The sequence below is a fragment of the Lutra lutra genome, chromosome 15 (assembly GCF_902655055.1).
Source record: "Lutra lutra chromosome 15, mLutLut1.2, whole genome shotgun sequence".
Classification (NCBI taxonomy): Eukaryota; Metazoa; Chordata; class Mammalia; order Carnivora; family Mustelidae; genus Lutra; species Lutra lutra.
Window position 1 is genome coordinate 69,390,463 of NC_062292.1, and position 16,426 is coordinate 69,406,888.

A 16,426-nucleotide genomic window follows, 5' to 3' on the forward strand; every position below is an offset into this window, starting at 1 on the left:
TAAAGAATTCAAGTCACTTTCCATTCTCCTCACCGTACTGCACCAGCGATGGGGACTGTGAGGCAGAGCCTATGTCCCAAGAGGAGGTGGTGGTGGTTCCAGACTGCGAATGCTGTGCCGCCAACTGGGCCAAGGCCTGAGCCGTCTTGAACTGCTCCAAGAACTGCGAGCCTGTGGTGCTGCCACCTTTGGCTTCGCCAACATCACCAAATCCTTTCCCTAACATGCTCACCTGTAGAGGAACACAGAGATGAAAGAAATCCACAGCAAGCAAATGTGTTCACTACTCAGAAAGACACTTCTCTACAGCGAGAGCCAGTGGAGATCAGACAAGCAAAGAATGTCACCAGACTGAGTACACAGTCTCTGCAGTCAGACTGCTTAGGTTCAAATCCTGGCTATGGAATCATGGAAAACTCATTTGTAACTTCTCTGACCTCATTTTCCTCACCTGAAAATAGAAATAAGAATAGTACTGCATAAAGCTGTAGGAGGATTAAACAAGTAATGTACATAAAAAAGCATTTAGGGGCGCCCGGGTGGCTCAGCCATTAAGCATCTGCCTTCGGCTCAGGTCATAATCCCAAGGTCCTGGGATCGAGCCCCACGTCAGGCTCCCTGCTCAGCAGGAAGCCCGCTTCTCCCTCTCCCGCTCCCTCTGTTCGTGTTCCCTCTTTCGGTGTCTCTGTCAAATGAATAAACAAAAATCTTTAAAAAAGAATTTAACATCTAATGACTAAAAGGAATTTTTTTCCTTTTAGTTCTGAATCAATAATATGTGATTATTAAATTAATACGAAGGTTAACATAAAATTTCACTTTAGGGTTAATGTCCTAGTCCCTTCCACTGAACAGCTGAAAAGTAACAGGAGCGAACCGGAGCCTCAGCACCACGTTGCTCTAACCAGCACAGGAGCTGAGGGAGAGGAGCTGAGGGCCTGTCAAAACGTCTGCACTGGACAATCAACTAACAAGTCAGTATGATTTGTTTGGTCTGTATCTATCCAAGTTCTATAGGGTAACCATGAAAAACAAAGCAAAATTTATTCTTAAGGCTTTGGGAGATCTTCCCCACTCCCTACTCCTGGGTAAGCCGACCAGGCTCACCTAGAAGATGAAGCATGTGGCCTTGACTACTTTAAAACACCTTCAAGGAGGGGTGCCTGGGTGGCTCAGTCATTGGGTATCTGCCTTCGGCTCAGGTCATGATTTCAGGGTCCTGGGATAGAGCCCCGTGTTGGGGTCCCTGCTTGGTGGGGAGCCTGCTTCTCCCTTTCCCAATCCCCCTGCTTCTGTTCCCTCTCTCAATGTCTGTCAAATAAATAAATAAAATCTTTTAAAACACCTTCAAGGAGATTTAGAATCTGGTTTTCTTTAGGTTCTCACCCAACCATTCCATCCTGATCAATACTAAGCAGTGCTTTTTTATTTTTTTTAAGATTTTATTTATTTATTTGACAGACAGAGATCACAAGTAGGCAGAGAGGCAGGTAGAGAGAGAGGAAGGGAAGCAGGCTTCCCGCTGAGCAGAGAGCCTGATGCGGGGTTCAAACCCAGGACCCTAGGATCATGACATGACTGGAAGGCAGAGGCTTTAACCCACTGAGCCACGCAGGTGCACCCCCCCCCCTTTTTTTTTAAAGATTTATCTGAGAGCGAGCATGTACACCTGAGTGGTGCAGAGGGAGAGAATCCCAGGCAAATTCCCTACTGAGCACAGAGCCCAATGCAGGGCTCAGTCTCTCCACCCCAAGGTCAAAACCTCAGCCAAAACCAAAAGGGACACTTAACTGAGCCACCTAGTTGCCCCTGAGCAGTGCTTTCCTACACAAAACCAATCTGTCCAACCCAAGATTAAGACATTTTTCCCATTACAGTCTATCTCGCAAGATTATACAAACAAAAACAAAACACCAGAAGTCGAGTTAAAAGTATGGGTTTGTGGCAAAGAGATGATCGCATGTGGCAATGATGATCAGAAACAGTCCGCGAGTGCAGACCTTTACATTAAAGGCGCAGCACCTGAGGTAATGTTCACATATCACACATGACAACGGGGACCTCCTATATTATTTACATATATTAAATTCTAAGGGAAATTAATCCTCTAATATTTACTCTTAATAGGTAAGAAAATGAATAGCATACTGACCAATACAGCTAACCAGAAGAACACAATATTGACTGGTATTTTTACTTAGTTTAACATCATGTGACACATTAAACAGACTATTAGGATAAATGAAATATGCTGAAAAGTTATTTTTCTTACCAGAGTTTGAATTAGGCTGTACATCTTTACAATCCAGATATTAAAAAGGCAATTAAAAGATAGAATGCATCACCACATTTTCCCACCATATAGCTCAGGGATTGGTGTTATTTCCTTAACTTTATGACTTTTGTCTCTAATGTTTTTCTTTCGATTTTACTTACTTATTTCTTGAGAGAAGGAGAGAGCGTGAACATACGCATACACGCATATGCGAACGAGCTCCAGCAGGCCCCCCGCTGAGCAGGGAGCCTGATGTGGGACTCGATCCCAGGACCCTGGGATCACCACTTGAGCTGAAGGCAGATGCTTAATGGACTGAGCCACCCAAGCGTTCTTCATTCTCCCTTTTTCTTTAATCCCAATGCTCTGCTCCCTGTCCCTTCTGCCCTACCTTTCCTCACCTGCCACCTTTCATATATGTCAGAACATCAATCACCAAATTACTACTAACACACACAAAAAAAGTTTTAGACAGTAGTTAAAAACTGACAGTTCTGGATTAGAGGCTAGCTCAGCACTTTTCTATCTCAAGTAATTACTATAATCCTACTACTGGAAAAATAAAATTATATGCACACACATGGTCTCTTAGCTCTTACAACTATAATATCCCTCCACCAAAAAAGATACAGATAGGAGGGGAAAAGCAAACAAAAAAAAAGTATTTCTTAAGATTTGTTGACTATTAAAAAAATTGGTCAACTCCCCCCCCTGTGATCTCCTTTTTGGGGCAAATAAAGTTTCCTTTATGTGACAACACCCCCCCCCAAAAATTGGTTCACCACCTTTCTTTAGATTAAATGATTCCTTTACTATAACTAGTGACCTTAAGTCTTTTAACTGGATCAGCAAGTCACATGCCGTGAGCGCTCTAGGCATTAATGAACAATACCACGGCCACTCCAAACCTGCCTGGCCCTTATTCATCTTACTTTGTCTTTCCACAGCTCAGTAAGGCAGGCAAAGCAATTACTCTCAACCCTGCTTACAGAGAAAGGGATTAACAGTAAGCAGAAATAGTCACGAAAACTTCAAGTTTTTGGAAGCCTAGCTCAGAAATGTATGGCTTAAACAAATTTACGTGGCAACTCTGTTCTATCAAAAAATAGGGAGGGATGCCTGGGTGGCTCAGTCAGTTGAGCGTGTGCCTTCGGCTCAGGTCATGATCCTGAGGTCCTGGGATCCAGCCCCACCAGAGGCTCCCTGCTCAGCAGGAGTCAGCTTCTCCCTCTCCCTCTGCTGCTCCTCCTGCTTGTGCTCTCTCTGTCAAATGAATAAATAAAATCTTAAAAAAAAAAAAAAGAAAGAAAAGAAGGAAGGAAGGAAATAGGGAAGCACTACAACCTCCCATCAAAGTTTAATTAGAATTAAATTAGAATTAAAGAAGGATTAAAATTCGATGTCATGTTTTTCTCTTAAGAGCAAGTAACATCCAGCACAGCGAGTATTAGGTAATTGAGCACACTCATTTCTAGAAAAGATTCAGTGCGTCCAAAACTAAGTCCTCCTCTGGGGGCGCCCCTATTACCCAATTCTACATCTTTACACCCAAGGTTGCTTAGAGGACAAAAGGGGATGCTTTACCCTGCCCCAAACCTGTCATCAGAAGGCAGTACTGCGCGTGTGTGCTGGGGTTGGCAGGAAAGTGTGGCTGGAAGACACCATGTCTCCTACTTACCATGCTGTGATGAGAAAACGTGTTTCCAGAAGCAGGCTGGGTTATGGCACTCTGCTTTGAATTACTGAACACCAGAGGCTGGGCCAGAGAAGGAGCCTGAGATGGATCCAGATTGGATGAGTCATTCTCCACTGAAGACGGTGTCTTCCCCAACAAAACAGCAAGGTCAATTCTAGTGGGGAGATGCGACATCGTGATGGATAATGACAGAATGTTCCAGCATTCCCCAACTCATAACTCAGACTACGGTTAGATCAAAATGAAGCCCTCATCAATAACACAAAGACCTGAAATACTTCATCTACCAAAGTAGGATCCAGCTGTGTGCCAATGGTGTTGTCAACCATAATAATGTCAAATATTCCAATTTAGTGAAATCAATTTAAGGAAATAGCAAATGTTAGAATAGCAGCTTGATTATTTAGGCCAAAACTTTACAATTCTTTAGCCAATATTTTAATACTGAATACCTGTCATTAGGAGTACCTAACACATAAAAACATACACTAGGACACTGGCATCTTCTTCAAATGTCTTTGGAATCCCTCCCCCAGTTTTTATGAAGTTCCCAAAGTTAATGTGGTGTAATAAAACACCTGTAGTTTGGTTTTGTCTTCAGTTTTTGACAGAGCTCCTGAAACCCTTAAATTTCCACAATACCTTGTTATTCGTAATAAATCTCTTTATTCTTACTTTTATTAGAGAGAATTTTTAAAAGATTTTATTTAATTGAGAGAGAGAGACAGAACCAGTGGTGGGGAAGGGCAGAGGGAAAAGAGGAGACTCCCTGCTCACCAGGGAGCCTGACGCAGGGCTCAATCCCAGGACCTGGAGATCATGACCTGGGCCAAAGGCAGATGCTTAACCGACTGAGCCACCCAGGCGCCCCGTAATGAGCCTCTTTCAACAAAAGTTTACAATGTTGTGGGCGCCTGGGTGGCTCAGTGGGTTAAGCCGCTGCCTTCGGCTCAGGTCATGATCTCAGGGTCCTGGGATCGAGTCCCGCATCGGGCTCTCTGCTCAGCAGGAAGCCTGCTTCTCTCTCTCTCTCTCTCTGCCTGCCTCTCCGTCTACTTGTGATCTCTCTCTGTCAAATAAATAAATAAAATCTTTATAAAAAAAAAAAAGTTTACAAGTTGAGGTTACTCAGGATAGGAGCCCCCCACAAGGAGCTTCAGGAAGGGGACGGCCACCAGCAACACCAGGAAGGGGACTAAAGGGTTAGACCTTTCAGCCCCAGCACACTCTACCCACTCTTAGGGTTGGAAGCTGGGGACTGCCTTTAATAGCCAATGGCTTAATCAATCGGGCCTATTTAAGTAACGAAACTTGGGAGGTTTTGTGTCCCACCCCATGCCCTGCCATATCAACTCTTCCATTTGGCTTTTGTTCCTGAGTACTGGTTGTAATAAACCAATGATGGCAAGGAACCTCTTCCCTGAGTTCTGTGAGTCATGTTAGCGGATTACTGAACTTAAGGAGGCGGCTGTGAGAATTCCCAAATTTGCTGTCAGCCAGACAGAAGCGTATGGGTACCCTGGGCACCCATTTGCAGTTGACCTCTGAAGCAAGGCAGTCTTATGGGATAAAGGCATCTACTAGGCTGTGTGCAACTCTAGATAGTATCAGAATTGAACTGAATTACTGAACAGCTATAGCTGACGTCAAAGAGTTGAAGAACTGGTGTCAGAAAAACAATACACATCACCTCTGGGGGTAATGGCCTCAACATCCTATTTCTAGTGCAATTCGGGACTTTCTGAGTCAACAGCTATCATACCTAGGTCTAGAAATAATCTAAGAGGACTTCTGGGGATAAAAATATTCCTAGTAAGTGTTTCTTCCTCTACTGACCCCAATACTTTAGGGATCAAATTCGAAAAAGTTCATTAGCCAGATCCTACAGTAAAAATGATCGCTTTACTCAGTAGGCTCAGTGGACAAAAATCTTAATTATAAAGCAAGATAAGAAGCTACTAAACAGTTCTGCAAACTCAAATAAATAAAAACATTTCCATGTTTAACTTTATCTTACTACCAGTCAAGTTGTATCGTACAAAATTTTAATTCAGATTGACCTATGTAATTAAAGAAGCTATTTTGGAGAAAAACATCCTTAAAATTGTAATATATGGATTTCCATTTAGTAGATCAACTCCTGTAAACCTATCAATCAACTAAAGAGGAACCTAGTATGCTCTGGTTACCATTACTACCAACACTATAGGAGCGTATGAAGGCCCAGTGCTACTCTTCCTTATAGCTTTCACCAGGCCCCTCCAGAAAAAGATGCTGAACTTTACCACACACTTGCCTCTGACCAGCAGTGATTGTCACATTCTCCGCAGGCAGAGGCACTGAAGACACGTTAGAGGCCGTGAAGATCTTGGTCTCTGACAGCTGTAAAACAGAGGGATTAGTCACTCCTGGTGTTAGGTGGGCTACAGTCAGAAATCTGGCATAAATAAGGGGAATTTAACACCAAGGAAAACGGAAAACCCTCAGAAGAGAGGACCACCTACCCAGAGGAACCCTACCTGGACTGACCTCCACGCACCTTCTAGACAGGCTCAGTGATTTTATCAAAAGAGAGGGTAAAATCAAGAAACCCAGTAAAATATAATGGAGTCACATGATATGCACACCAAACTTACAAAAACTTGAATACACATGCTATAGAAAAAAGAGAGAAAACCTTTTTATACCTTCCGATCAGAGTGCCCAACTCCCACATCAACCCAAACCAAATTTTAACTTCCACTCTTCCTCTCAAAGAAAGGTTACAGCCAAGACAAAGACAGAAATAAAAGAAATTAAATTCCTAGCTTTTGAGCAGTAAGGGCCCAAATACTGGCGAATTAAGGTTTTTTCAGGGATAATTTCAACAATATGCAATTTTTGCCTTAATGGTGACCTTATTACACCTAGTCTTTGCAGTGTAGGTAAGCAATTGTAGGAATAACTCATTCTAACTATTCAAAACTTGATTTGGTTTTGTTTTCACTTTTTGATTAAAATCTCTTCTCTAAAAATAGGGAATCTACTCCCCCAAATATAGCATTTTCTGAAAGTTGCTTAAACAGATAAGCCAAATCTTAGAAAGTATTCACAAGGCAATCTAGCTCAGTTACAACAGAGAAGAATCACCCTCTTATGCTGGTGCATCTGAAATGTTAAGAACTCAGGCCTGGCAAACCAGGACAGTCTGACCGATTACCCTCTCGCTACATAAGCTGTCTTGCCTGAGCACACGCAAGTACAGGAAAGTAGAATGAAAAATGTTAAAACAGGAGTTAATCCATGATCAATGAAAAGTAGAATTGACAACAAAAGCTTGACTGTGACCAAGAATCTGAAAGTCTTTTTCTCAGGTGCTACTCCGGTGAATTCACAGCTGGTTTGGTGCCGCGTTTACGCCACCCATGTACGAGGTTTCCAGGTTGAGTCAAGATGGACAACAGCCGGCTCTATATATTCATCTCAATTCCAAAGCTGGGCTTCAAGTAAATAAAAGGGTTCCAGAACCAACCAGATTGTAAACCTGAAGATGTGGTACAGTCCCTTTCTCTTTGTACCCACCTCTAAGCCAATCCCAGGACCGTACACCAATGCCTGAATGTGAACCAAACAACAGAACTGGCTTCAACACCACAGGCCGCCAGCGGATGCTACTCAGCACACCACCTGCCTGACTCCCTTTCTGGTGCCCTACCCAACCACCATCTCTTCCTGGGATAAATCCGACAAGCAGATATTGGACTTACACAGGTGCACTTGCCCTTTCCATAGTCTGGTTCCACAGAGTCCTGTTCATCCCCAGTCTCCTTCATATAACATATGTGAAATGTTCTGGCTCAGAACACTATTTTGGATGTAAAAGTTTTGGGTCAGAATCTTAAGGGTGAATTTTGAGGGGTAGAAACATACCCATTTTCTATCCCTAAACACCACTTAGGGATAGAAAGCACTAGTGAGGAATAACCCGGGAATACCTACATCTTCATTCCAATCTTCAGTTCCCCATTCCTCTGTTGCAGTCCTCCAAGCACCTGGCAATAAAGGAAAACAAACAAACAACAGTGAAGTAACTTTAAGTGGCAGCGCAAGATATGTGCAAAAACACTAACGTATTAACATTTTGGCAGCCAAAAGTGTAGCCAGATTTTAGTAATCAGAAGGGATTCCTAGGCTCCAGAAGGAGAAAAAGACTATTCAGGAAGTGATACCTCAGAATACGAGGGTTTTAATAAGATTATGATTTCACACCTACTTTCTGGTTTTGTCACATAGTTTTAACGGTAAAGGCAGTGGGGGTGTGGGAGCCAGGGGACAACAGACCCAATGCTCCAGGCAAACTCTTACACCCTTCAGCCCTTTGACTTAGTGGTCAATTCAAGTAAAATGGCAGCAGCCAATTTAGACGAGAACTACACCTGCTCATCTGGTAGGAGACAACTCTGGGGGTCTGGAGAAAACAGCAGTGAGAAGGAACACAACGGCCGCCACAGGCTAGCAGGACGGCAGTGAAGAAGGACCAGGGTCCAAACTAAGGGGATGGACAACTATCTGCTACAGGAACTCAATTTAAAAATGTATACTCAGTAGCAGTCAAGTTTATAGATCTCGCTGGACTAATCATAAGAAACCCTCATGGGTCTTGCTCTTTTCAAAAGACACTGGCCAAAACGGAAAAATTAAATGTGCATCAGTTATTATCCTAATCCTAATCCTACAAAGTGTGGCATCTAACCCAAGGGATCTGTGAAGACAATACAGGTGTACACTCTCCTCACGGTGGTAAAAATGAAGTCAGGATAGTTTCTATAGGAAAGGGCCATCAGCAATCAAACCACCTTCCACATCCCCCTTATTTTACTTCATGTATACATAGATCCTCAGAAAGGGAAACTGTTCTGTGAGAGCCAGGATTCTTCCCTTCAACAAGGACCACAGTAAGAAATAGCCTGCCTATAGAAAAGGACAAGAACACTATTTTCTTCTCTGGAACAAGAGTACATATTAACTCTTAAAGCCTTTTTTCCAAATGGAGAAACCCTCTTAAAAGAACGGAAGTCTGGCATTCAGGCATTTCACTGTCACTGAAGAGAAATATTCTAAACCTACAAAACCCATCTGGAGTTATTCTAGGGCTGCCTGGCTGAGTCAGTAGATCATGTGACTCCTGATGTTGGGGTCGTGCGTCCAAGCCCCACACTAGGTATGGAGACTACTTCAAAATAAAATCTTAAAAAAAAAAAAAAAAGAAAGAAAAAAGAAATTCTTAACTTTTAATAATGAAAGAACCTATTTCCTAGAGAAAAAGATGTTCACTGTAATACCCCTCTCAGAGCGTTGTAACTGGACCAGGGAAATTCCAAACCACTTAATAATGGCAATGTTCTCCAAATCAAACTGAAGTCCAATCTCAGTTGAGACAAGCTACAAAGCACACTCTTCTCTCTCCCGGGTAACACTACCCTTCCTCTGCACTGACACCCATCCTGCCCTGGGTAAATGGAATCCCAATCTGTCCACATACATAACCCTGGAGTTGGAAGTGACCATGCACCAATAGGCTCTCTCAAGGCAGGAATGTTTGCCTGCACTCTGGCGACTGCATCTGGGATGGGAAGGAAGAAGGAAGACGCCTACTTGACCCCATACAGGACGTGCAGTAGTGGCCGAGAAGACGGTACTGACGCAGCACGAAGGAACAGAAAGAGTGCAAAGAATCTGAACAGGTAAGAGTTTCCATTCTGTCAGCAGACAGGAGTCAATGTAAATGTTAAATCTTCATTAATGGACAAAATTTTTCAAGAAGGGAAAACAGGCCCAGAGTATGAGGGAGAAAAGCAGTAAAGGAAAAAAGCAGGATGACAGGAAAATTACATATCCACAGATATTTCAATTCATTAAAATCTAAAAAAATATCCGGGGCAGTGAGGCACCTGGATGCATCATACCAGGAGCAGACTCAAACTTTCGGGGATAATCTGACCCCTCAACCCCAATGAAATCAAGTCCTGAAACAAAAAAGAAAAGAAAAGAAAAAACAACCAGTGAAATTTTGCTTATGAATGAGAACATTTGCCCCCAAAACACAATTCCCACTGTACCTGTGGATATTTTAAGGGTAGGTTTGAATTTCTTTTTAAATCAAAAAAGAGAGGGCGCCTGGGTGGCTCAGTGGGTTAAGCCGCTGCCTTCGGCTCAGGTCATGATCTCAGGGTCCTGGGATCGAGTCCCACATCGGGCTCTCTGCTCAGCAAGAAGCCTGCTTCCCTCTCTCTCTCTCTCTGCCTGCCTCTCCGTCTACTTGTGATCTCTCTCTGTCAAATAAATAAATAAAGTCTTTAAAAAAAAAAAAAAGAGAATTTGAAGTGTGCTATCATGAAAACACAAAAAGATCATGCATGGAAGTCAGTTCATGCCATGAAATGAACAACGGAAATGCATGAAGCTACACCCAACTCGTTCACACTAGCAAGACGGCAGCAGTATCACACAGTTTTTCATTCAGCCACAACTCAGATTTGATTCTAACCTCCCAAATCTGCTAATTTGAATAAGAAATAATTTCTTATTTCTAAGAATAATATTTTTATTAAATAATTAAATTTCTAAGAATAATAATTTGAATAAGAAATAATTTCTTATTTCTAAGAAGAAATAAACACACACTTCATCATTCCTTGTTTCCAAACCAAATCCTTGCTGAGAACACCTAAGGCTTTCAATCTAGGACTAGGACTCCTTGCGTGATTTTCTATCCACAACAGAAAACAAATCCCTTAATCTCTGTAATGTTTTGTGCCAATGATAAAAAACCAAATGTCCAAGAACTAGAGCTCAGAAACAGTAACTTTTGTTACTCAGACTGCTACCACTGCCTCTACAAAGCCATCAGGAGATGAATGAAGAGCAACTCATTCATCCACCTCCAAAGTAATAAAGACATTTCTTAGCCAAATGTCTAGGGAATTAAAATGGATCTCCATCTTGTCCAGAACTCCACTTCAGTCTCCACCAATGGGAAAACTGTATCCAAGAGGCACTGATGACAGAGTGCTGAACAAAAGGCAAGAAACATTCAGGACCTAAGGTCTCACATCTCGTCAGCAGCAGACAAACCGTTTGTGCCAAAGACCCTCCCAAAGAGAGAGATAAAGATCAACAGTCTTTGAAAAAGGGCAAGGCAAGTAAACAGATGGAGTAAAGAGCCTAATTCATGTTCTGCTACTGGATCATTCCTCCCTTTACAGGAGAAAAGGGTCGAGAGCTCTCCATATGCCGGCTCAACTGTAAGAAGTTAGTGATCGCGTAAGAATAAAACACTCTGGAGCCTAGAAGCCGTTCCTATTTAAAAGGGTGAAAGTTAAAAAAAAGAGAGAGAGAGAAAACCATCTTTTACTCCCTAACAGCTCTTGGTATATCCCACAAACCTAAAATATCCTTAAATATATAGAGCCTACCCAGCTACAGACACCGAAGTCAGCTAATGACAACAAAAAATCGTATTTAAATCCCCTTAATGTTCTTCCACGTTCAGAAGACTATCCAATAAATAGAGCTAGAAAGATACAATTTCCCCTTTCCCCAGATACTGAAATTTTCCAAAAATGAAGGGAAAAAAGATACTACCCTCAATGCAAGAAAACAATTAAGCTGTTAGTGGGTTTTGATTCTAGGCCTTTTAAACCTCTACAAGTAGTGGCTCAATTTATTAATTAATTATGGATACCTTTTCTGAGAGCAAAGCTAGACACTCTAACAGAAACCCTAGGAAATGCATGTGGACCTAACGGCAGCCACACAGGGTGACAGAGCATGGGCTCTGAGAGTCCAACAATTCTAAGTTCAAATACTAGCAATTTCACAACCACCCTTTCAGTCTGCTTGTCATCTGAAGATAGCGACTAGCGTCAATCTCACAGAAGAGTGACGAGGCCAGGTGACACAGCATGATTAAGTGCCCACAGGCACACAGACAGGAAGAGAATATACACAGTACTTCGATGGCCATCCCTCTCTCTCCTATCTCTGCACCCAAAAACTATTCCTCCACTTTTTAATATGATGATAACCTCAAAGTAATTATTTCCTTAGGTTTTAGAGACAAGAAACAAGAAACGGTCACTCACTCGTCCCATCATCTGGTTCGAAGTGGCCAGTGTTGTTCCACGTACTGCCGCCGCTGCTAGTGCCATAGTTATCGTCGGTACTGGCCGGCTCTGCGTAATCAGCGGGGTTAAAGGTTCTGGGGGGGGGGGGAAATGCTTAAAAGAGTCTCTGAGCTCTAAGCAGCACCAGCAAAAATGAACTCAGAGAGGACGGCCACAAGAACCCTGACTTTGCCCTAACAACAGATCAAACCAAGCCCCATTCTATAACCCTATATACGTCTACTTCCCTCACTTATCAGCCTACCTAAAATCCTATGGTATAATCTCAATTTAGATCTACCATCTGTCCTGGATTAGGACATCAAGAATCCTAGTAAGAGGCGCGGGTCATGACCTCGGGGTCCTGCGGTAGAGCACACTGGGCTCCCTGCTCCACGGGGAGCCTGCTTCTCCCTCTGCTGTGTTCCCTCTCTCTCTGTGTCTCTGTCAAATAAATAAAATCTTAAAAAGATAGTAGTAATAATAAAATCCACGTAAAATTTTGGAAAACAGCAGGTATATGCATTCAAATGAAGCTATGTGATGGAGAGAATGACCCAGGTGGGGGACACTCATCTCTAAGCCCGAAGTCTACATACCTATCTGAGTAAAACGGTCTAGAAATTTTTCTGATGACAGTTCAGGTAGGGCTGCCTATTATCCTCAGGATACCAGGTATCAGCCGCTCTAGAATATTACAGTGGTGCTCAGGGGAAAAAAAATTAAAGACTTCGGCACCAAATCAATGAAACTTACCCCATTCCTTGAGCAGAAAACCTTCCTCCTCGTCTACCAGAGCCACCTAAAGAGAAAAGGAGAAAAAGAGAAGAAAAAAGACTATTTTAGAAGCTGATATAAAACTACCTTGCTAAATGAGACAACTCTGCCACAGTTAACTAGGTGGTATTATGAGATGTTCTCTCTCTCACCCCACAGTGCAGTTAATATACACCCCAGGAAGACCACCATTACTACGGACAGATGTTTCCTTTGCTGACCAAATGCTGGTCCTTAAGCAAATACATTAACATCAACAATAAACATTAAAGAAAATGACACCTGCCTTCTTTCCCGCTGCCCCACTCAGCAGGCTCTGGAATTTGCAGGACATCTCAACAATTAAGATAATGAGACGCCATGTGAATGTGCTTGTTTTCAAATGAAGCAGACCCTAAAGAGCTAACAGTAAGAGTAACCCTGCCCCCCATTCTCACCCCCACCCCTCAAGAAATTGATCACCTCTGCCTCGGCCACGTCCTCTTCTGCCTCTTTCTGTACCTCTTCCAGAAGGCCCTCCACTCTTGGTGCCATCTAATCCGTTTTCCTGACCCCGAACTAAAATGAAAAACACAGCCAGAGCAGAGTCAACAGAATTTATCTAAATATGTAAATGACATGTATAGATGGTGGTGGGGAGTCAAAAATGAGGAAGAGAAAATGAGCTGGAAAGATGGGATATGATGGCTACTCAGGGATGAGCCACAACAGAGAGCTGTAGGTTATACAACTTCACCAATAACTGCAGAATAATTTCATGCCAACCTGGTAGCTGCGGCTGGAAAACGCTACCTGTAAGAGGTACCAAGGCCTCACAATAAAGAGTGGGAAGAACAAATCAAAAGGATATTATGGTTACTAGGTCCAGCCTAGCAGCGTTCTGACATCCCTGAAGTCCAGACATTACTGACCCACAGCTGGTTTTGTTAAAGCCCCATGCATACACTCTCGTCCACGGCTGGCACCTCTCCCTCGTCTTGGTGGCCCACCACGTCGCCGACTATAGTCTCTGTCACGGTCTCGATTTTCTTTGCCTTCCTCGTTGGATTCCGTTTGGCCACCATCCTTCTGTCCGGAGACTCCCTTCTTCTTCCCGACCATCTCCCAGGAATGCTAAAGGGCAGAGCATTCACGTGGAATCAATATGGATTGCTATCAGGAAATCACAGATAAAAGCTGGGAAAACTGTCAACCCTTTTCCTCTCATCATCCAAGTCTAAGATACTTCCACTAATTTATGTCCTGTTTAAATGGAGGGTACAGACTACAATCTCAGTACAAATTCTACACCTATCACTGAAAAACCGAAGTCCTTTATTGTAGGGGAGGTGCTTATAGCTAATGGATTGCAGGGATCACTTCTATAAGGATCGCCAAGATCTGGATCCAGAGCAGTCACTTGGCAGATCAAAGGACCTAGTTATTGCTCCCTATTTTTCAAGGGTATTTCCAGGGCTGAAAAAATTAATTCCCTTTAGATTCAGTGACTCTCAACTTTTTACAGTCTTATTCCTGTCAAAGCAGAAAAGAACTAAAAGTTTCTAAAGGTTGACTTTGAATTCAGAAGGAACAAACCACATCGGGCTCCTAGGCACATTCTCTCATCAAGCAACCAGAATTCAGGAGGAAAACAACTGCACCTACTCATCACCACCCCCCAACCCTCCAAACCACACTCTCTAACACACACACCAATTTCCTTTGCTAAAAAAGACCAAGTCAAGAAGACACAGCCCTGGCCCTGAGACATGTGGACCATAGGAAACCTCTATTCCAGGTTTTACACACTGTGTTCTCCCTATCCTTCCTGAACTGATAATAGTCCGATTAAACTTTCTCCAAAGCACAGTAATCTGTGATTCATTCCACACTGCAGGACAAAAAAATCTGTGGTAAGGAAAGTAAGCCAGAACATCCTGCAAAAACCTCATTCCTAAGGAAATTAGTTTTAAAAATCTGAAGTTTTAAAAAAACACCCCTCAGGGCTCCTGGGTGGCTCAGTTGTTAAGCGTCTGCCTTTGGCTCAGGTCATGAGCCCAGGGTCCTGGGACCCAAGCCCCGCATCAGGCTCCCTGCGCAGTGGGGGAGCCTCCTTCTTCCTCTCCTTCTGCCCATACTTGTGTTCCCTCACTCACTCTCTCTCTGTCAAGTAAGTTAAATCTTTAAAAAAAAAAAACAAAAAAAAACCCCCCGAAACTCTGGATTCACACATATTTTGCAGAAAATACATACAAATAAAAATTCCCAAACACCAAGACCACCAGATCTTTACCACCCTAGTTCCCATCTTACTCAAACAACAAGGACCCAGTGCTCAGCAACAGCTATCCAATATCTAGTAACTTTAAAGAACAGCGACCAAGAACAATATGAAATGACTATTAATTTTTTCAGGGCCAATTAACATTACGGTCACATAGAATATCCTTCTTTAAGGGAAGCATGCTGTAGAGTATTTTATTTATGATGACTATAACTTACTTCCAAATAATTCCAAGTGTCCACCAATGGATGAATAAACAACATGTATCATATCCATATATTGGAATACTATTCAGTCTTAAAAAGGAGTGAAATTCAGACACACAGCCACAATATGGATAAACTCTGAAAACACTACACCAAGTAAGAAAACATTAAAAAAAAACAAATACTGTATGATTCCACTTACATGAAGTACCTAGAATAGGCAAATTTATAAGAGACAGGAAATAGAAGGTTACCAGGAGCTGGGAAGATGGGGAAAGAGGGAGTTATGGAGGGAGTTATTGTTTAAGAGATGCAGTATTTGTTTGGGAAACGGAGAGTCCTGGAAAGGCATGATGCTAACGGCTGCACGACACTGTCAGGGTACTTAATGCCACTGAATTATACACTTCAAATAATTAAAATGAGGGACGCCTGGGTGGCTCAGTCGGTTAAGCCACAGTCTTCGTCTCAGATCATGATCCTAGGGTCCTGGGATCGAGTCCTGCATCGGGCTCCTTGCTCCACAGGGAGCCTGCTCCTCTCTTCACCTCTGCCTGCCACTCTGCCTGTTTGTGCTCTCTGACAAATAATATCTTAAAAAAAAAAAATTAAAACGATAAATTTTAAATGTATTTTACTATAATTAAAAGAAGTTTTTAAGTTAAAACCTCAGCTTAAAATTAGAGCAAAATCATAACCACAATTCTGAAGAATCTACAATAGTTCACTATTAACTTTTTAAGAAGATTAAGGACCCACCCAGGACTCAGCAGCTCCTTGCCGCCCACTCTTCCAGTCTAAGCTCATTCCACACCACAGCTGGTAGGTCATTTTATGCTCACAGTAGCTTCAATTCCTAAGTTACCGTACCCCTATTATAACTGAATCTGCATCAGGATTCCTGGAAACTAGACTCAGAACAGCTTTCAGAGTTTTCAGCTAGTTTGTCTTAAAACCTGGCAAGCTTCAGAAACCTGTCACCTTTCCCTTCTCTATGGCATGTATCAGCAGCTGGCACTACCCAGGTTCTGTAAGGAAAAGAAATTACCACGACCTTCCCAAAGG

At 42.6% G+C, this 16,426-nt stretch overlaps 1 protein-coding gene across 19 annotated transcripts in view; it reads right to left on the reverse strand.

Annotated features, from left to right (window-relative positions):
* UBAP2L (ubiquitin associated protein 2 like) overlaps positions 1–16,426 on the reverse strand; it is a 41,629-nt gene that overhangs the window by 17,430 nt on the left and 7,773 nt on the right. For 8 of the 19 annotated variants that reach the window (XM_047704157.1, XM_047704159.1, XM_047704156.1 and 5 more), the window contains exons 5-13: positions 13,837–14,005; positions 13,355–13,450; positions 12,872–12,917; positions 12,095–12,210; positions 9,902–9,976; positions 7,950–8,002; positions 6,268–6,353; positions 3,954–4,125; positions 34–232 (exon numbers count right to left, since the gene is read on the reverse strand). In XM_047704157.1, coding sequence (XP_047560113.1) covers positions 34–232; positions 3,954–4,125; positions 6,268–6,353; positions 7,950–8,002; positions 9,902–9,976; positions 12,095–12,210; positions 12,872–12,917; positions 13,355–13,450; positions 13,837–14,005 — 1,012 coding nt within the window. Of the gene's footprint in view, positions 1–33; positions 233–3,953; positions 4,126–6,267; positions 6,354–7,949; positions 8,003–9,901; positions 9,977–12,094; positions 12,211–12,871; positions 12,918–13,354; positions 13,451–13,836; positions 14,006–15,373; positions 15,505–16,426 lie in introns of those variants that run through there. The other 11 variants (XM_047704163.1, XM_047704161.1, XM_047704172.1 and 8 more) reach the window with 3 other exon arrangements.